The 22,376-nt window shown below is 37.8% G+C and overlaps 1 protein-coding gene across 1 annotated transcript in view; it reads right to left on the bottom strand.

The window, feature by feature from the left end:
- VAV3 (vav guanine nucleotide exchange factor 3) overlaps positions 1 to 22,376 on the bottom strand; it is a 357,055-nt gene that overhangs the window by 56,696 nt on the left and 277,983 nt on the right. Inside the window, exon 20 of the mRNA XM_035017895.1 lies at positions 6,690 to 6,826. Within this exon, the coding sequence (XP_034873786.1) occupies positions 6,690 to 6,826 (137 nt within the window). The remainder of the gene's footprint in view (positions 1 to 6,689; positions 6,827 to 22,376) is intronic.

Raw genomic sequence — 22,376 nt, 5'->3', positions numbered from 1 at the left:
GAGACTCCCCAGCAGAAACTACTGTGGGATCCAGTGCCAAGGCTGGGCTAGGAGAACCTGAACCGATATTGACAAATTGCTGAAGGTCCAGCAGTTACAACTCTTAAGAGTTAAACAGTCCAGGGGACCAGTCATAGGGGAAACCCACAATACTGTAACACTACCCTTAAGAGCTTGGCCAGATTCATACAGTAAATATGAGAAAAATCCCCAGCTTCTGGAAGAGGGAGGGGAAAAGGCACTTTTTTTTTTTTTTTTTTTTTTTTTAAGATTTGTTTGAGAGAGAGAGCAAGTGTGCACGCATGTGAGTGGGGGGAGAGGGAAAGAAGCAGACTCCTTGATGAGCGGGGGGAGCCCCACATGCAGGGCTAGCTGTCATGACGCTGAGATCATGACCTGAACTGAAATCAAGAGTCAGATGCTCAGCCCACTGAGCCACCCAGGTGCTCCCACTCTGCTCTTCTTAACAAGACATGCCCTCAGGAAAAACGAGTTAAAGGAAGCCTGACCTGCTGGGGTATTATCAGAGTCTAACTGACCCAGGGAAAGGAAATAGTCAGCTCTAGCTCACTCTACCCATCTTGTCCCACCATGGCAGGGAGAAAAAAAAAATGACAAACAACACTTGTGAAGTTCATTGTCCAGAGGCATAGGCTCACTAAAACAGAAATATATCTGGGAAATCCCTAAATATTTGGAAACTAAATAATGCACTTCTAAATAACCCATAAGAAAGTTAAAAAACAACAACAACCATAGAAAGTATTTCAAGATGAACAAAAATGAAAATACAACCCATATCAAAATTCTTAGGAGGCAGCAAAAGTAGTACTTAGAAATCTATAGCACTGGGGCGCCTGGGTGGCTCAGTCGTTAAGCGTCTGCCTTCGGCTCAGGTCATGATCCCGGGCTCCTGGGATCGAGCCCCACATCAGGCTCCCTGCTCAGCGGGAAACCTGCTTCTCCCTCTCCCACTCCCCCTGCTTGTGTTCCCTCTCTCACTGTGTCTCTCTCTGTCAAATAAATAAATAAAATCTTAAAAAAAAAAAAGAAAAAGAAATCTATAGCACTAAATGCCTGTATTAGAAAAGAGAATTCTCAAAGCAGTGAGGACCTTAATAGAAAAATAAGAATAAATTAAACCCCAAATAAAAAGGCAGTAATAAAGAACAGAGCAGAAATCAGTGGAATGAGAAATAGAAAAATAGAACCAATGAAACAAAACCTCATATGAATTCAATAAAATTCATAACCAACTAATTAAATTGATCAAGAAAAAAAGCAAAGACAAATTACCTATGTCAGAAACGAGAGGGGACACTGCTAGAGTCTACACAAAAACTACCAAAGCTCACTCAAAAAGAAATCAATAACCCGAATAGCCATATATTCATGAAGGAAACTGAACTGTAAAAAAAAAAAAAAAAATTCCTGCAAAGAAAACTCCAGGCCTAAAGAGCTTCCCTGGTAAATTCTATAAAACACTTTAGGAAAAATTAATGCTGATTCTAAAAAAACTCTTTCAGAAAATTTAAGAGAAAGGAATAGTTTCCCATTCATTCTTTGAGTGTTAAACTATTACCAAACCTGAATAAAGACATTGCAAGAAAACAAAAAAATAATTAAAAAGGACAATATATTATAACCAGTTGGGGTTTACTTCAGGAAAGCAAGATTGGTTAGACATTGGAAAACTAATGTAATACACCAAATTAATAAATTTAAAAAATGATAAAATCATTTCCATTAATGCAGAAAGAGCATTTGGTAAAATCCAACATGCATTACTGATAAAAACTTTCAGCAAACTGGGCCTAGCATGGAACATCCTCAACTTGATAACAGGTATTTATAAAAAACTACAGATAACCTCATAACTAATGGTAAAGGACTTAATGCTTTCCCCCCCTAAGATCAGAAATATGTACCTTTTCCCAAATTCTAGGAAACATTTTCCTGGATGTTCTAGCCACTGTTATAAGGCAAGAAAGAAATAGCATTCAGATTGCAAAGGAAGAAGTAAAACCATGTTTATTCACTGACAACATGATTGTCTATATTTTATTTTTTTATTTTTTTAAAGATTTTATTTATTTGACAGAGAGAGACACAGTGAGAGAGGGAATACAAGCAGAGGGAGTGGAAGAGGGAGAAGCAAGCTTCCCATGGAGCAGGGAGCCCGATGCTGGGCTCAAACCTAGGACCCTGGGATCATGACCTGAGCTGAAGGCAGATGCCCAACGACTGAGCCACCCAGGCACCCCTGATTGTCTATATTTTTAAAATCTGCTAGAATTGGGGTGCCTGGGTGGCTCAGTTGGTTAAGTGTCCAACTCTTGATTTCAGCTCAAGTCATGATCTCAGGGTCGTGAGATCGAGCCCCGTGTCATGCTCCATGCTCAGCAGAGTCTGCTTGAGATTCTCTCTCTCCCTCTCCCTTTGTCCCTCCCCCCGCTCATCACTCACTTGCTCTCTCTCACAAAAATAAATAAATCTTTTTAAAAAATCTGCTAGAATAATTCTAATTTAATTAGAATTCCTATAAGTGAGTTTAACAAGGTTGCAGGGTAAAAGATCAATTTCCAAAAATCAATTATATTTCTATACACTAGCAATAAATAGAAAATGAAATTTTAAAGCCACCATTTACAATAGTATCAAATGAAATGATTAAGGATATATGACAAAGATGTGTATGTCCTTCACTCTGACAACTATAAAACATTGCTGAAAAATTAAAGACCTAAATAAATGGAGAGATATACCATGTTCAGTGGTCAGAAGACTCAATATTGTTAAGATGTCAGTTTTCTCATACTGATCTATAATTCAACATAATCCCAATAAAAACTGCAGCAACCTTCTATTGGTGAGATAAGATGTCTCCAAAATTCGGGCGCCTGGGTGGCTCAGTTGGTTAAGCGACTGCCTTCGGCTCAGGTCATGATCCTGAAGTCCCGGGATCGAGTCCCACGTCGGGCTCCCTGCTCGGCAGGGAGCCTGCTTCTCCCTCTGACCCTCCCCCCTCTCATGTGCTCTCTCATTCTCTCTCTCTCAAATAAATAAAATCTTAAAAAAAAAAAAAAAGATGTCTCCAAAATTCATATGAAATTCAAAGCACCTAGAAGAGCCAAAATACCTTTGGAAAGAAAAAATCTGGAGGACCAACACTGTCTGATTTTAAGACATTATTTGTTGCAATAATCAAAATAACATTGTATTAGTTTAAAGATGGAGAGAGATCAGTGGAACTGAATAGAGAATCCAGAAACACACCAACACATACACAGACAACTGATTTTCTACAAAAGTGCAGAGGCAATCCAGTGGAGAAATGACTGTCTTTTCAACAAATGGTGCTGGAACACAAGGATTTCCATATGTGAAAAAATGAATACCATTCGTGAAAAAAATGAACACATATTCAAAAATAACTCAAAATGGACTATAAACCTAAATATAAAGCTTAAAACTATAAAACTTCTAGAAGAGAATGCAGGAGAATATCTTTGTATCCTTGGGGTAGGCAAATATTTCTTAAATACAATGCCCATATGCATGATCCTTAAAGTAACAAATTAAACTCGACTACAACAAAGTAAAAACTTCTGTTATATATATACACAACATTATTAAGATAATAAAAAGTCAGGCAACAAGCTAGGAGAAAATAGGTGGAAATAATGTATTTTATTAAGAACTAGGGGGCAGTGGGTGGCTCAGTTGGTTAAGCATCTGATTCTTGATTTCAGCTCAGGTCAAGATCTCAGGGTTGTGAGTTCAAGCCTGCATCAGGCTCCGCATTCAGTGGGGAGTCTGCTTGAGATTCTTTCTTTCTCCTTCTCCCTTATTGGACTGTTAATAGTCAAATCACTTAGAAAAATAGTTTGGTAATCTCTCATAAAGTTAAACATATATCTACATGTGATCCACCCACTCCCCTTTCAGTATTTACCTAAAAATGAAGCATATGTCCATATAAAGACTTATACTTGAAAGTTCATAGGAGTTTTATTTGTAATAGCCCCAGACTGGTCATAATAGGCTAAAGGATAAATTGTGCTATACCCATACATAGAATAATAATAAGCAATATGAAGAAAGAACTTGTTTCATTTAGCATAACATCCTCCAAGTTCTTCCACACTTTTGCAAATGGCAGGATTTCCTTCTTCTGGAAGTCTGAGTAATATCCCATTGTGTGTATATGTGTATACAAACACACACACACACACACACACACACATCACTGAGGGACACTGGGTTACTTCTGTGCCTTGCCTATACTTACCTATGTGAAAAATCTAAAATAGTCAAACACATAGAAATATAGAACAGAATGGTGGTTGCAAGGGACCGGTGTAAAGGGGAAATGGAGCAGTATTAGTCCAAGGGTACAAAGTTCAAATTGTGCAAGATGAATAAGTCCTAGCGATCTACTGTACAGCATAGAGTCTGTATTTAATAATACTGTATTATGTACTTAAAAATCTGCTAAGTGGCTAGATCTTAAATGCTAGTATATAAAAAAATAAATGAAGAGGGCAGGGGGAAACTTTTGGAGGTGAAGGATAGGTTTACGGCATAAACTATGGTGATGGCCTCAAGGATTTATACTTATCTCCAAGTCTGTCAAGTTGCATACGTTAAATGTATATAGTTTTTTGTATTCCAATTATACAATCAATAAAGTGGTTTTAAAAAAAGAACTATTGTTACACAAAGAGACATGGTTTAATCTCAAAATAATTATGAGTGAAAGAAGCCATACAAAAACTAATATATACTATATGATGCACTATATAAAATTCTTTTTTTTTTATGTACTCTATAAAATTCTGAAAAATGCAAACTCAGTCTGAAAGCAGAACAGTGCTTGCCTGGGGATTGAGGAAGGGCAACAGGTAGAAGCAGGAGGGAGTAATTATAAAGGGGCACACACAAAAACTTTGGGGGCTGGTTTTTATCATCTTGATTAGTGATGGTTTCACTTGTATATTCATTTGTCAAAACTTACCAAATTATACACTCAAATATGTGCAGTGTATTATGTATTGCAATACTTTTTAAGTGGCATTAGTGATCCAAGTAGGAGTAGTTTCTGCAGGGGACTACATTATAAATAGGGCATAAGGAGGGAGAGACCAAGTACAGATTACTCTCTCAAGAAGTTTAGTTTTGAGACTGGAAGAGGGAGTCTCCATACTAACATAACAAGACAGAAGGTTAGTTAATGTGTTTTAAGATGGGAGGAGCTTAAGTATATTTATTTGCCACAGAAAAGGAGCTAGTGAAGAGAATGGAGTTGAAAATGTAGGAGTCAAGAGCCAGCTGATGAAATGTGGGATGAAAAAACCACGAAGAAAAAGAAGTCTTGAATAAGAGGAATCTTACAGGTACACATGCAATTATGTTTTGTTTTGGGGTGGAATGTGCAGGACTGGACTGAAGAGTGGGTAGAATTTCAGTCCGCCATTCTATCTCTTCCACTTTTGGAAAGAACGAGGTATGAGAAGGGTAGGCTACTAAAGAAGAATAATGGAGTTTTGGAAAACTCATTGGCCACAGCATTGGCTACAGTGCTTGGAGATAAATGTTCAATCTAGAAGCATTCATCTGTAACAAAATGGCAGACCATAAATAGTTTTAAGCCAACAAAATAACTATCATTTATACATGTACACAATGGATTATTATCCACTAGTTCTTCCCTGCTCTCTCCACCCCTAACCAAATTTCACTTATGTGCTAATCTTTTTTCTTAAGCCCATGCCCTTTTCCCTCAACACACAATAGATTTTTAATGAACTCTTTAATTTTATTGGGATATATTTCTAACATACGCATGTAAATAGAGAATACTTTCATGAACAGCAATGTTCTACCATCCAGCTTTATCAAATCTTAACACTATTCCATATTGCCCTCGCCTAACACAATCCTTCAACCAAATATAGGCTTACTGGACAAGAGAGATTTCATCACCAGCAAACATCAGTATGCTCACTTACTTTTCACATTTCATACATTTCATGAACAATGCCCAGAGCACCTCTGAGAACTTCAGTATTTCTGTGGGTAGGCACAAATCAAATATGGCCAGAAATGGCCACTGGCAAGTTAATTAGGTGGTTCCCTGAAATGAACCGTTAATATGTTAAAGCAATGCAAATTAGATCATACCCCCACAGGTCCTAGATTTGGAAAAAATGCTCTGGCAAAGTATGAATTTTTAATAAAAATGGTAATTATGATTCACAGCACTGATCCTATTTTTCTTTAGTGTTCTAATGTTCATCGCCACTTTGGCATTGGTAAACATGGGAAGGCTAATAAAAAATATTTTCCCCCACCTCATGTAAAATTTCTAAAGCTGAAAGCATGCAGTCACTTTCTAAAGAAAGAGCTTTATTTTTTTTTTTAAAGATTTTATTTATTTGAGAGAGAGAATGAGATAGAGAGAGCATGAGAGGGGGGAGGGTCAGAGGGAGAAGCAGACTCCCTGCCGAGCAGGGAGCCCGATGCGGGACTCGATCCTGGGACTCCAGGATCATGACCTGAGCCGAAGGCAGTTGCTTAACCAACTGAGCCACCCAGGCGCCTGAAAGAGCTTTATTCTTTAAGCAGCAATAAATCATCCATTAAGTAAGAACAAAAACCAAACCAAACCGCTGTCATTTGGATCGTACCTGCCAAAACAGACTGTGTGCATCTCCTCTCAAAAGCTCAACTGTATCCCCTGCCTGGATGTGCAGTGGGGGTCCTTCATGAAGAGCTGGGGGTGGTGCTCCAGCATAGTTCTTAATGACCTGCATCTTTGGTAAACCTGAAAATAAGCAACACAACTTTTAGAATTGAGAAAATAATGACATGTGAAGCCTTGAAAGTACTTTAAAATAAAAGCAAGGCCATTAACATTAAAAAGGTTTAATAGCACCAAGGCCAAGTAAACATTTGAAGTAACTACAATGGAATGCTTTTCAACCTTCTTATTATTTGAGAAGGTAATGGAATAAGACACATATTTATCCCCTAATCCCTTACATACTTTGCCTCTGCCTCACCATCAATCTCTTTTTAGTTGAAAAAATATTTCTTTCAGCTGATGCCTGCTTCATAAAAAACACATCACGTACAGTTTAATAGAAAAGAATCAATTTTTTCATCAACTCTATCCTTTCTGCCTATTACTTTCCTCTTGGGCACTGGCTGATTTCATCACTAAGGAGGCTCACCCTTTCTGTGTATGTATCACAGTGCCCAGTATAAGACTCATATCTTAAGGTTATCTTTGTAATTCAAAAGCAAAAAGGTGATGGATGTGCCACTGCAATACTTAAGACATTTATATGGAGAAATTCTTCAGGCTCAAATTTAGGCTTGCAAAACAGACCCAATAAAGAGAACATGTCTAAGCCAATAGCATCAACAACACTTGAAATACAGGTCCATCCTTTTTCTTTGTATTTCGAAGAACATGCAATGAAGGCCTAAGTTCAGTATTTCATTTTTGAGAACAGCTTCAATTGCACGCAGGCCTAACTACACCAATATTGGTCACAAATGGACAACTTCACAGTCACCTTTTCATTTAGAGGTAAGATGCTCCCTCCTGTGAGTGAGAGCACTCAAACATGATATTTGGTGCACATTCAGGAACTCAAGCCATTGCTTATTACACATCAAGACTCTCTATTCTAGGGCGCCTGGGTGGCTCAGTCGGTTAAGCGTCTGCCTTCGGCTCAGGTCATGATCCTGGAGTCCCTGGATCGAGTCCCGCTTCGGGCTCCCTGCTCTGCGGGGAGTCTGCTTCGTCCTCTGACCCTATCCCCTCTCATGTGTTCTCTCTCTCTCATTCTCTCTCTCTCAAATAAATAAATAAAATCTTAAAAAAAAAAAAAAGACTCTATTCTAATGATTGACCACAGTAAAGCTGTAACTGGCTGGAAATGCTGCGCCTGACAAAGGAGGAGCATGTGTGATGGTCATTCAGTTCTAGATGTCCGAGTTACGTTGTCCAGGTTACACAGGTTACACAGACCTCAATATCTACATGGAATGCTCCTGCAAACAATTTAATAGAGTCCTCACAATCCTTTTTTCAACAACCACCCCAGATGGGAGAAAACAAGTGCGGCTGTAAATTAGGCAGAACTTAGTTAACACTTTCTTATACACCCATCCATCAGAAGGCAGGAGGACTGAAAAACGTTGGGCCCTTCACCCCAATTTAGCGGCTGTAGCTGCTAAGGCATGTTACAAGTTGCTACAGCTCCCCTTTGTGCCCCAGAACCCCTGGAGGGATGACTTTCATCCCACATCTTTCGTGGAGTGTTTCCCGACCAGATGCTATAAGGTGGCGCCCTTACGCAAACAGCAGACTTTACTGTCTTTCCCAAAAACAACACTCACTCGACAGAACTCAGTCAAGTGTTTATCAGACTTGATCTCAACATGCTGTATATGCCATGAGGAGAGAAAGAGCTTATTTTATGCTTTCTATCAAGTTGCTGTTGTTTATTTTATATGAAACCTAAATATTTCCTGCACACAACTGATTTAGAAGTTCAAAAGATGGAAGAGGATGCAGTCTAAAGTAGAATTTTTTTAAACAGAGTCTGGTCTGAATGATAGTTGTTCCATGTTGGGGGCCAGAGTTGTGGTTAGCCCCAGTTTTATGGAGTATTTTTAAGTCAAGGAAAGCATTTCATTCAGTAGGCTCCCTTGATAATTTTGCTTTTATGTCAGTTTTAAAATAAAGGCTGAAGGCAAGAAACAAGAGTTTTTAAACCTGAAATAACTGATGTGGCCTCAGAGACTGGGACCAGTGAAGTGCTTGGAAGGGCTCTGGCCTTCCCTGCGGTTGTCTCTGTGGCCAAGACCCACCAAGACAAAATCAAGCAGTGCGTGATGGAAACAACAGTTCTATGATTGCCAACATGCCCGAGTTAGGCCATTCTCAAAAAAATGCCTGAAAACGCGTAGAGTATCTAGGGGAAAAAAATTAATGACACTTCACCAGCCAAATATAAATTAGGGATTAATATACGGCATACCCAGGCGACAAAGGCGGCTGTGAAATGTAAGGCATGGAACAATGCTGCCTTATTTATCTTTTTTGATGGACTGCAATGCCCATTACACATGGCCTACTAAAATCCTTTCTAAAATTTAAAGTCTTACATATATTAATATTCTCTGGTCAGGAAACAAGACCTCAGTAGTCTTAAAACTTACCTAGAACTAAGTCATCTTTGAAATGATGACTTGATTTTTACAGTCTTACTTATTGCTAATTTTTTCATTTACTGTATCTCTTCTGCTATGACTTTCTTCTTGGTTATGAACTTCATTTGGGAAGTTGATCTAGGAGCACACTAGCATAAGGTATGTTGCTGACCTCATTCTTAAAACAAAACTGTGTGACCTTTGCCAAGAATGATGGTTGAGCCCAGGTAATTGCTAAAAAGACACTGCTACTAACCTGAATTCAGCCATAAGTGACTTTCAAAATACAGCGTTTATTTGATTCATATTTTTTGTGTGTGGAATGAGTTAGGAGTTTATAATGGAATTTATATTTTTTAGTCATTTGTTAGAATAATCTCTGGCTATTTATTTCTGATAGGTCAGCACTTCCCATTTCAGGATGATCTGTCATCAGGGCAACAGGGCTCCAGAAATCAAAGAATAAAAGGGATCGAATAAGGCCACTGTGACATGATGAATTCTGACACCTTGACCTTGCCTCTGGTGCTTGCATATAATAGGAGTTCTATGATACTGGTCTTACGAATGGCTTACATTCCTTTTATTAAAAAAAAAAAAAAAAGAAGAAGAAGAAGAAGAAAAGAAAGACACAGTAACATTGCTAAGAAGGTGAACATAATCCCATTAATGGATAGATAAAAATGCAATTAAAATAAGAAGAGAGAATGGGTTAAACTTCATGTCAGCACTCAACCATCAGTATAATTGTTAACACAATCTAATCCCACAGCAGGCATCCCACCTCATAAATGAGATCAAGAATGGAGAAGAAATTAGATGTACACATACTCCTATTTCAAATAGCCATTTAGTGTTGATTTACTGCAGGTTTTCTTCTCTCCTTATAAAATATTCCTGACAGGTTCTAACCTCTCTTTAAAAATGTCCAGCACAGAACATTCACTACATGTCCTTATAACTCATTGTTGGGCATAGTTTATTAATAAGCTCTATCTAAAATTTACTCCAAAATCCCTGTGTAACTTCTCTCCATTGACCTGCCTCCTTCCATCTGGAGTTATGCTGAAGGCAAATCTCCTTTTTATAGATTAGCCTTTCAAAATTTGTTCAGGCTTAAAATCCCTGGTTATTCATATTTTCCTTTAGCTATCCATACTTCAAGGAATTCTGAGATGCAAAATGTTATAAATCTACAAAAGTAGATGACAGTTTCCCTCATTAACTATGACCAATCAGAAATAAATAACCAAAAGTTATTCTAAAAACTGATTTTAAAAATATAAATTCCATTATATTATAAAATCACAACTCATCCCAGAAAGCTGCTTCTTTCCTCTTGGGTAAACACAGACCCAAGCATTGTTTAGTTTCTTTCTGCTCCAGAACAGCATTTATAATGGATAGGTTGGTACAGTTAGAGGGCTGCCCATCAAAATTTGAAAATATATCGTGCAACGGCCTTCAGATATTAAATGCAAAATAATCATATATAATTTCAACATGTACAGCTAAGCAATGTAGGAAGTTCCCAAAACTTTAATCACTTATCTTTATCTAAAGGAATATAATTAAAATGGCTAAGACTAATTAGCGCTTCTGCCAAATGTTATTTTAGCTTGTTTCATTCCCTACAACAAATGCTTTGCTGTACAGCTAACTACACATCCTTGATATACAACTTCTGGACAGTTTTGCCCTTTAACTTTTGTTCACACTAGTCATTATACTTAGTCTTAAATCAGACAAGGTCCCCAAGTCATCTTAAGCATGAAGAATTAACAAACTAAAGAATCGGCAATATTAAAATTACGGCTATACTCTAGTAATAGTTATCAGGTTCCAGTTAAATAAAACTGAAGCCAATGTAATTACAAGGCATGCTAGAGTTTTCCAGAATAATATGTAAGTGAAAAGGGATGTGAAGATTTCCTTCCAGATTTGAATCCAATGCCACTAAGAATGACACATGCCAAGAAATTTTTTAAAAATAATTTTTTAAAGTTATTTCTAAGTAGAACCGTATTTGAAAGTTTGCCAGATATAAACTATTTCACTGACAATTTTCACATAAACCCTCAAACTTCAGTGAACAGCCTACTGTACCACTATCAACCACTTGGCTTTTAAAAAAGAGTGATGGCCACAATATAGATTAGCATTTATACACGATGCTGATATCACTGTCCTAATGCAACGGGCTTCCCTGGGCGATAACTTAGAGAAGAGTGCTATGTACTAGATAAATGGGCTGTCAGTAATGTGCTGGCCTTTCACCTCTGAGGCCTAATTTAAAATCTAAACACAGCCACATTAAAAAATAATTAATTCTACAAGATGTCAGAGAATGTAGTTGGTTTATCCTGGGAAGCTGATTACAAGCATCACATATTCATTCATTTCTTCAATGTCCTGAGCATTCCATGAGTTCTGGGCATGGTGGATTGACAACAGAACAAGGACATGCTTCCTGCCCTGAAAGAGCCTACAATCTACTGACAAGGCAGTTGAACTCAAATACAGTACAACTGGGCATGGGCTCTTGTCCAGTGGGAAATTTTTCAAAATACGCCTATCTATAAGCATTTCAGGGAATGTTTTTTGTATGTCTTCAGAACCCTGAAATATATATCACATGTTTCTATAAGTTTCCTAGGTGTCGTTTCCAAATCCTAGCCAGGTTAGGGAATCACACTTTGTGGCTACATGAGCCATTCATCATGACCAAGGGTTCCAAACCTGCTTTTGAGAAAGCTACAGCAAAACAACATGTTGCCAACTAAATCCTCTTTAATGTCTGGGCTCTTCCTGATAGAAGTTCACAACTGAACAATCTTATCTGATGACCAGGCTGAGCAGAAAAAGCAGCTCACAATTTAGGTAGCTAGGATGCTGGGCTTCCCCTGCCCACCACATCTCCTAGGGCTCTTTCCAACTAAGCAGTGCACTTTCATTCACTCGTTGGTCTTCATAGAGAAAAGGAGCCTTATAATGGAAACCATGTGTTACAACAGAAACAGACAATTTGGTGGAAAACAAACTGGTCTAAAGAACTAATTGTTCACAAAGGTAATACTCCCCATCAATGATTTCAAAAATTTTCACCCAGAGAAGGCTACTCTTTCCTTTTATAAACAATGATGAATCAGATGAGGGAAAGAGCACTGTCACTCCTCTTATAAAAACAAGGATCAGACAGAGATACGTTCCTTCGACTTTAGAAACACTGACTATGCACTCTTTGGCACTGCTTATAGGAGTATTAGTAAATCAGGGATGAAACATATAACACCTTTTGAAAGTTTTTTTTTTCCTTCATTCACTAAAAAGATTTTATAGGCTACCAAATACAAAATCAATACAAAATTTTGTGTGTTATTTTAAAATCCACACAAATTTAATATTCTGTTCCATCAAATATGTGCGCTTTAGTGAAAAGAAATGTTTCCCTAAAATCCTTAAGATTAAAGCTCTACAAGAATGTGCCTTGTATTTGTCAGACCCCTGCAAAATGACCACAGCCTAGGGGTGTCGGGAGGCCAATTGAAAAACACAGCCTGAGCTATCTCAACATCTTTGAAGATAGAAAAAAGAACACAATCACACAATTTCAAAGTAAGAACATAACAAACTACTCCAACCAGCTCATCTTCTACCTTATAAAACTAAGATTCAAAGTGGCAAATAACAATGTCTGAAGTCAAACAGCTAGCGAGAAGCAGAACTGTAACTAGAACCCTATACACCAACTGCTAGTTCAGTCCTCCTGGCTGAAGACTCATCAATCATCTGGAACCTGCAGGGACCAGGACTGTGGCAGAGAAGACATCTCCTACAGGCACTGATACATGTTTGGGGATTATCTGAATCCGGCTGGGTGTCCAGCATTATCTTGGGGAGCAGGAGAAGAGGAGGTAGAACTCCCCCTTCAAGTGGTGAAAGATTGTGTGCTCCCCAGGATTAGGTGAATTCTAGGAGGAAGTAAAGAGTCCTGCTGGTATATTCTAATGACAGGGCTTTAAATCTCCTCAATGACCAGAACAAAATGCACTGGGCTTGACAATCGATGGCACTCTCAGTGCCTGACACGTCCACACGCAGTTCCGTGGATCTGTGGGCAAGTAGCCACGTGCGGTTCTTTCTACAGAAAGTTTTAATCACATAAACCACATCATTCTGCTATTATGACAACACCGGAGTCCATCAGGGAGGTTCGTGATTAAGCCAAAGGTTGCAATAAAGCTGCTGAACATGTGAGGAGGCTTGAAAGGAGACAGTCCGAAGGGGCAGTCCTCAATGGAAAGTGAGAAACAAGCCAATCATATTTGCTCCTATAGAACATGAAAGCAGGATGCAGATAAATATTAAGTCAGCAAGGAACCATGGTTTCTGACTCCTGAGAAGAGGTGACTGGGATCACTAGTTTTCAGAACTGTTGGTCCTGAAAAAGTCCCATAAAGCCTGCTGTACTCCTCCCCTTCATGGAAAGGAATGACTGGAGTGACTATTGGTAAGATGTCCTGGGCCATTTTCTTACCCTTCTAGCAGAAACCCCTGTCCCCAAAGCAACAGAGCATGTTTCTTTCTTTCTTTCTTTCTTTTTTTAAAGATTTTATTTATTTATTTGAGAGAGAGAATGACATAGAGATAGCATGAGAGGGGGGAGGGTCAGAGGGAGAAGCAGACTCCCCGCCGAGCAGGGAGCCCTATGCGGGACTCGATCCCGGGACTCCAGGATCATGACCTGAGCCGAAGGCAGTCGCTTAACCAACTGAGCCACCCAGGCGCCCCAGCATGTTTCTTTCTTGCAACCACACTAAAACTTTAACAGTCCGGTCCTAAAGTATATCTAAGGGATAAGATAAAGTATAAGCAAAAATGATTAAAGGCGCTTTGCAGGGCGCCTGGGTGGCTCAGTTGGTTAAGCGACTGCCTTCGGCTCAGGTCATGATCCTGGAGTCCCTGGATCGAGTCCCGCATCGGGCTCCCTGCTTGGCGGGGAGTCTGCTTCTGCCTCTGACCCTCCCCCCTCTCATGTGCTCTCTCTCTCTCTCATTCTTTGTCTCAAATAAATAAAATCTTTAAAAAAAAAAAAAGGCGCTTTGCAATAACCTAGTTTTCATTCAATGAATTCATTCATTTATTCAACAAATATTTACAGGTCTTGCATGTGCAGGTACTGGCTTAGGTATTGGGAATGCAGCTGTAAATAAGACTGACACGTTCCTCCCTCAAAAGTTCATATTTTAGCAGAGACAACAAATAAAATCAAATGGATATAATACTATATAGATGTATTATAAGGAATCATTTAGCAACAGGTACTGGATCAGAGAGTGACCAGGTTGTGTGTATGGCTGAAGGTGGGAGGTTTCTTTAGGAGAAGAAATCCTAAAACCTGAGGAGAAAGCAGTAATCATTTGGGAGGGGGTGTGTGTGTGGGGGGATTTAACAAGCAATCTGAACAATAAACATGAAGCCTGAGGTTGGAATGAGCTTGAAGTACCTGAGGGACAGAAAAATGGTCAGTGACATTGCATGAAAGCAATTAATGAAATTCAAAATTGATATATGTAGTCTTGATGGTCTACCTCATTTTATCACTCCTTTCATACATGTATCCTGTTGAATTTTTTTGAAATTTACTGAATAGGTCGAAGGTGCTCATTAACATGCTACATCTTCTTCCTGGCTCTACTTGCTGTTATCTGCACACCCAGCTCATGCCACACCCAGGAGGGGAACAATGTGACTCGCTCCTCTTGTTCTTTGAGATTCAAATATCACTCCTGCTGAGAAAACTACCACCATTCTCTTAAGCCTGGGTTAAGTGCCTTAAACAGATGCTCTCTTAGATGTTCATGCTCACTGCTCTACCACCACTTATTGCATCAAAATTCCTTAGCCAGTACAAAACATACATACTAGGACAGAAGCATCTCTCTACGTACGGTTTCTGCAGAGTTTATGTATGCTAGACTGTGACCACCTTGGTGACAAAGATTATGTTCTTTATCTCAATGAACTTTTTTGGAAGAAAGAAAAATGGTTAGCTCTTCTTCCCTAGGAGCCACCCTTCCAAACATGCGCATGCACACCCTACAGCACACCTCCAAAATGGCTCTCTCATCAACCATTTCTTTCCATCTTTATTTCTACCGCTCATTCAAGCATTAACTTTCAAATTGACCTTTCCTAATCCACTCTCTTAGGATGCTCGGCTGTCTTTCACATAGCCATACGAATAACTTTTTTTAAAAATATAAATTCTTTAATAGCATTCTCCTATTTAAAACTCTTCCCACTGCACTAAGAATTAAATCTGAGTTCCTGGACCAAACCTACCAGACCATATATTTCCTGGCCCCTGATAATGCTCCAATCATCTTGCTCCAATCTCACCCTTGTACACTGTTTTTCATCATAACTGACCTTTTTTGTAGTTGCTTAAACACCCTGAGCAAGTGGGCACACTCAAGAGAGTCTATATTATGAACCCTAATTTATAATTCATATAGTGATTTGTTTACCTCTTTGTCTCCACTCCTTTTCTATATATTTGTACTGCCTACGTCTGCATGATAAACGTTTTCATAATCAAATTTAGCTTTTAATAAAAATGTTCAGTTTTTGTTGGACAAATTGATTTCATCACTAGTTTTGACTTGCTTTTAACTATATTCATTTGTGTTTGTTTTTTTTTTTTAAGATTTTATTTATTTATTTGAGACAGAGAGAATGAGAGAGAGAGAGCACATGAGAGGGGGGAGGGTCAGAGGGAGAAGCAGGCTCCCTGCCGAGCAGGGAGCCCAATGCGGGACTCGATCCCGGGACTCCAGGATCATGACCTGAGCCGAAAGCAGTCGCTTAACCAACTGAGCCACCCAGGCGCCCTTCATTTGTGTTTTTACCTATAACTATCAATAGGCTACATGTAACTGAAATTTTGCAGGAAATGAAATTTTTAATGTACAAAATTGTGAACATATTCTTGAAAAGTCCTTAATAATGACTCTCTTAATAATTTATACTCATCCTAAATATTCTTTAAGTTAGGTAGCTTGCATCATTTATAGGAAAAATACTTTATTACTATATGCTCAATTGCTTAATTGGCATAAAATAACACAAGTTCTAACACAGAAAGTAGCATATACTTTCTAAAACAGTGTGTTCTAGTCTCATCCCTTCCATTCCCCTGGCCCTTCTCTATTATTCTGTTTTCTCTCAACCTCCCTCCTTCCTGTGATACACTTGCTTGAGTAGTAGGGTACAAATTTAGTTGTATTCCCAAAAGATTCAGATGTGTGCAGATACGGTTTATTGATTTATATGTTAAAATGAAGAGCATATACAATTGGTATCACTGACTGGCAAAGTTTCAGAGAAAGGAAATGTTTCTAGAGCATCATTTCAATATGCCAGTTTTGTTTTTGTTTTTCTTTTTGAGGCCAGGAGCCCTTAGATCAGAGAACAACAATCAACAAATCTACATAAAAATGCACATAGCTTGCACAATCTCTTTACCCTTCTTATAAACATTCTTCTATAATAAACTTCTCAAATAGGACAACAGAAGAGTAGAAGAGCCATTTCCTCTTTACAAAATGGCACTATAATGAAATTATTAACTTGGAAGAATGTCCAACCTGCTAAGTCTTTATAAACTTGTATGAGCCCACTTCCAAACAGGATCCAAGGCCATCACAATAGCTGGCAGGGAGCTCTGAGGTTTAGTCTCTCCCCTGTTGTTTACCTTGATTTTTTTTTTCCCCTCCTTAACCTTTTTCTGAAATGAAAAAGTAATTCAAGTCAGATACCACGTAGTTACAATCTTATATATTTGTATGTGAGCAGACTGAGTAGATAAATGTATCAGTATGAAATCAAATGAATGTATAACTATTGCTCAAAACCAGTGATACTTCATAGGAGGAGGCTGGCTGTGTATCTTCATTTGAATGTGGTAAAATTTTTGTTTATATTCCTTTTCACTGGGGCCAAAGATCAACAACCAACATATTTATATAAGAATATACATACATGGAAAACACTGTCCCCTTCTCAGGAACATTCCTTCTTAACACTATCTATATATAGTAAGGAGAGGGAACGATAACAGAAACCCCACCGTGTTGTGTATTCTTTTGAAATAACAGTGTTCTGACAATGGAAACACTATACACTAGCATGAATAGTGACTCTACCAAAGAAAGTTCTTAGGATAATTTACTCAAACATTTTCGTTTACATATAAAACTATGTGCATTTCCCACCAATGCACATAGCTAGTTAAAAGCAAAAAATGATGTTCTTCTCAACACCAATCACCTACTAAGGGTGTAATCCTGGGTTGACTAGGAAAGGAAAGATTATGGAAACCTTATACATAATTATTTCCGATCTTAATACTTAATGAATAAATCACCACCTTTCCCCACAGAAGCTGGGAAAGAATCAGATTCAAAATATTTGGGAATGCTAGGGGCACCTGGGATGGAGCTCCACATCGGGCTCCCTGCTCTGCGGGAAGCCTGCTTCTCCCTCTCCCATTCCCCCTGCTTGTGTTCCCTCTCTCACTGTGTCTCTCTTTGTCAAATAAAGAAATAAAATCTTAAAAAAAAAAAAATGGGGGAATGCTAGTAAGCAACAACAGACCCATCAAACTATTATAGGAAGTTCAGAGATTTCATTTCAAAACCTCTACAGCCTTGGGATTATCAAACTGTGAGTATATATTTTACTTCCTTCCTATAAATTGATTGGGAATACCAAAAAATTAAGATATTTGCCTATAAGCTTTTGTCCTTTTTAATCTTTCAAGATATTTGGAAATGAAAAAAAAAGATATTTGGATAAGTAGGTAGAATATACTGACTTCAGGGATTGTGTGTGTGTATGTATACTTTGCCCTTCCAAGTCTTCATTTTTTTTCTCCTTCTATCAATTCAATACTATTCTCTGCCTGGTCTTTTTTTTTTTTTTTTTCTGTTCTTACTTTCCTTAAGGTGTTATTCTCTCCTTGAATTTTTAGCTTCCTATCTTTTTTTTTTCTACACAAAAAGCTTCTTTCATCAACCCTAGGTATCAGAATTATGGTTTCAACTTGTTCAAATTTAGAATAAGCTATTTAAATGGTTAGACACACAGTTGCTTCCAATCATCTGAAAAATAATAAAAATGAAATGGAACCCCCATCCTAAGGATATAATAAAAAATATAAAAGTAGTAATTATTAAAGCACAGAATGTAGACTACAAAGAAAACTACAAATGTTAAAATATTAAGAAATTGTGCCAAGAAGTTATGAATCATCTAGAATGCAATATACTAAAATAGAACTTTTAGTTTTGCCTTACTTCTCAATATACCAGTGACATTTAACACAAAGTTCACATGCAATTACAGTCTACAAAAACACCTGAATATAACACATAATCTACTAATAGGACACTTAATTCTAAAACCAAACCACTGATTTCTCACTAACTTTATACACCAGGAAAATGGCTGACCCTAAAAATACCCTTCTCCTGAGTTCTTGGACAGAGCCTGATCACTTCATTTAGATGTTTCTCACTCCTTAATTAAGACAAACTCCTCCAGACAATGAACAAAATGTCTCTTTCCTTGCCAGTGTTCATCTCGGTGTTCATCTCATCATAGCAGTGGGATATATCCTGGGTTGAACCATAGGAACTGGCTGCTGCTGAGTGTTTTTTAAGTGCAAAAGGGCAATTTTCTATGGTTGAACCTAGTATGTACCAAAATAAATTTCAATATACATGCATTGAGTACCTAGTATTAACGAAGTCAGAGCAAAGAGGTCTGATTGAGCTCAAGTATGGCAAAAAGCAGGCATAAATCCGTATATTGGCATTGGCTCTGTGGAGTAACATAAATTACTAACTCTGTTCAACAAATTCAATAAACATTTGTTGAGGCCCCTGTTTCCATCTCCCGTGGACCTATAACTCTTTTGAAAACCTAGTTACAGAATTTGTTTTCAAGTTCCAACAGTAAGGATATCCTAGTTTGCCCTTTGAAGCTAGGAATTAGAAGTTGTGACAGCAGAGTTCCTATCTTTTTTTCTGTAAAAATTTTTCAACTCTATAGAAAAATAGATTTTATTCATTACAAAATCCCAAAAGAATTATTTTTGTCTTTAAAGTAGACACTGTGTAAATCATTCATCTTTGTTTTATTAACCTCAAGCACAGTGCCTGGCATGTGGTTAAAACTTGGTAACAAGGAATGATTTAATTTTCAAGAGAAATTTTTACTTTATGAGAATTGAGTGTTAATTTTAAAATAAATATATGTGTGAATGGATAAAGAAGATATGAGATATATATATGTAAATATATATATATGTGTGTAATGGAATATTATTCAGCCATTAAAAAGCATGAACTCTGGCCATTTGCAACGATGTGGATGGAGCTAGAGGGTATTATGCTAAGTGAAATAAGTCAGTCGAAGAAAGACAATTACCATATGATCTCATTCATATGTGGAATTTAAGAAAGAAAACAGATGAACATATGGGCAGGGGCAAAAGAAAAAAAAAAGGAGAGAGGGAAACAAGCCATAAGAGACTCTTAACAACAGAGAACAAACTGAAGCAGGATGGAGGGAGGCGGGTGGGGGATGGGCTATATATGGGTGATGGGGATTCAGGAGGGCACTTGTAGTGATGAGCACTGGGTATTGTATATAAGTGATGAACCACTGAACTCTACTCCTGAAACCAATTTTGCACTGTATGTTTAAGAAAATTTAAATAAAAATAAATATGTGATGAAAAACAAATTAATATTTCTTTCTTATTATCTTCAAGAATTTAACAATTTATGATCTTTGTACTCACAAGCACTTTAGCCACTAAGAAATGTTATGGCAGTAACTTCTGCTTTTTAGTTATCAACGTTAATTAAACATCCAAGAGGGCATAGTAAACACAAAGTTAAAAAAAAAAAAAATCCAGAGTGTCCACCTAAGCAACAGAAATAGTACATTATATATCAAATTCTAAGATTTCTGTAGGGGCTATTTCCTCAAACAGATAAACTCATAAGCTACTTCTCCAGTATACCAGATATATAAAGCTTTCCATTGTCTTTCAAATTGCTTTCTCTTTTTCTCTCTCCTAAACAGAAATATCTTTATAGAATATACCTCTGTTTCTGTCAAATTTTGCCAAGACAAATTTCATGATTTCACACAACAGTGAGAAAACAAGTTTGAAAATGTTTTGAAAGGTTACAAATACTTTCCTATGAGTATGTGACTTTGGAATCTACAGAGATTTAAAACATGTTCATCTATAAGTTTGGTTGGTTCCTTAACTTAATGTGGGTTGTTTCATTTTGTAATGAAATATGAGCGGTATTAGGGCTGCAATAATGGGTAAGAAGTAAGGTCCCTCCCCTTCAAGCACTTAGCATCTCATAGGGACAAAGAGGAACGTATCGCACAGTCAGACATTGCTGTGGTAATGCTGGACATGTCGCTATGGAAGTACTCAGCAGAAGCACCTAACCCAGGGAGCTCAGAGGAGACTTCAGGGAGAAATAGACTCTAAGCTGAAACTAAAGTATAAGTAGGCATCAGCCAGATATAGGGAGGGTATATAAATCTCTCCACATTTGAAAAGGCACAAATCTTTGTGCTTGAATGACTTTGTTCAGCAGGACTCTGCAATCCACCTAGGTGAGTAAAGAGAGATAGACTCAAACATAGACAGAAGACTGTCTCACATGTTGGACCATGGAAACTAAGCTGATTAGGCAAGGGAGAAAGCACAGGAGGGGACTGACAAATAGAAAGGTATCAGAGGGGTCAAGGATCAGGAAACTTCTAAGACTGGGGTGAGAAAGAGATCCTCGAACTTAATGTTTCAGAAATGGAATGATCCTGGGTGATGACAAGGCCCAAGGTGTGGCTGTGGGGATGTACCGCTGAAATGAAGAAGGAACAGAGGTCACTGGAGATGAAACGTCAATGTCAGACGAATTGAGGAGGCTCAGGTTTGAATGAGTCACCTACAATGTGAAGTCACCCAGGTTGAAAACAATATGTTCTTTTCGTGTGGGAGATAAACTATGGAGAGGAGCCCATATGGGAGGGCAATACGCATAACGGTCAAGAAGACAGGCTTTGTGTCAAACACATCTAAGGCTGAGTGCCATAAACACCTCATTACTATGTCTGGAAAATGGACATATTAATATACTAATAAGGTTTTTGTGAGATAATTATGTATGAAGCATTTAGCACAGTGCCTGCCCCATAATATGGGCCAATGGATGGCTGGCCCTTAACTGGGTCTGGGTAACCATTTTTCTCCAATAAATTATTTATATCACCTAGTTTGCATAAGCAACTTAGGTCCAGTGTTCCTCCTATGCCTCATAATGTTGCAAAAAATAAGAAAATATTTTTATTTAGTAATATCAAATAATCTCCACACAAAATACTTTTAATTTCAATGTAATTACTAAAAAGTATAGTAATTAAAATTGTGTGGTATATTACAATAGGGATAGAGAAATCGGCCAAGGGAACAGGTAAGAGAGCCTAGAACAAATCACACATGGATCCAGATGAAATAAAGATGAAATGTGAAAAGCAAAACTGTAGAGCTTTTAGAAGACAATATATTTAACCATCCTTATAGCATTAGAAAAGGACTTCTTACACAAGAAACGAAAAGCACATAATAAAAATAAAGATCAGTAAATTTGTCCCCATTAAAAAAGATGCTCATTGTCAGGCAGTTATATTGGGGAGAGAAATTAAAACAATGAAATGGCAATCTATACTCTCTATATTGGCAAAATATTGTAAATCAATAATGCTAAACATCGTTGAAGATTTAAGGAAACAGGAACTCTTTGAACAGGACCTAACAAACAGCAAAATGTTACTATTTACTCTTGTTTCTTCAGACTGCATAAATCTTTCACCTTTGACTGCTCTTAATAGCAAGCATATCTGCATCTATCATATCATTTTTGGTATGTTTGAAATGTTTCACAGATGTATTTTTAATTTTTATTTAAAGCTTCTTTAGGTGCACCTGGGTGGCTCAGTTGGTTAAGCGACTGCCTTCGGCTCAGGTCATGATCCTGGAGTCCCGGGATCGA

This window comes from Mirounga leonina, unplaced genomic scaffold (assembly GCF_011800145.1).
Source record: "Mirounga leonina isolate KUSES-001 unplaced genomic scaffold, KU_Mleo_1.0 Mir_173, whole genome shotgun sequence".
NCBI classification, from domain to species: domain Eukaryota; kingdom Metazoa; phylum Chordata; class Mammalia; order Carnivora; family Phocidae; genus Mirounga; species Mirounga leonina.
This window is presented reverse-complemented; position numbering and strand designations above follow the sequence as displayed.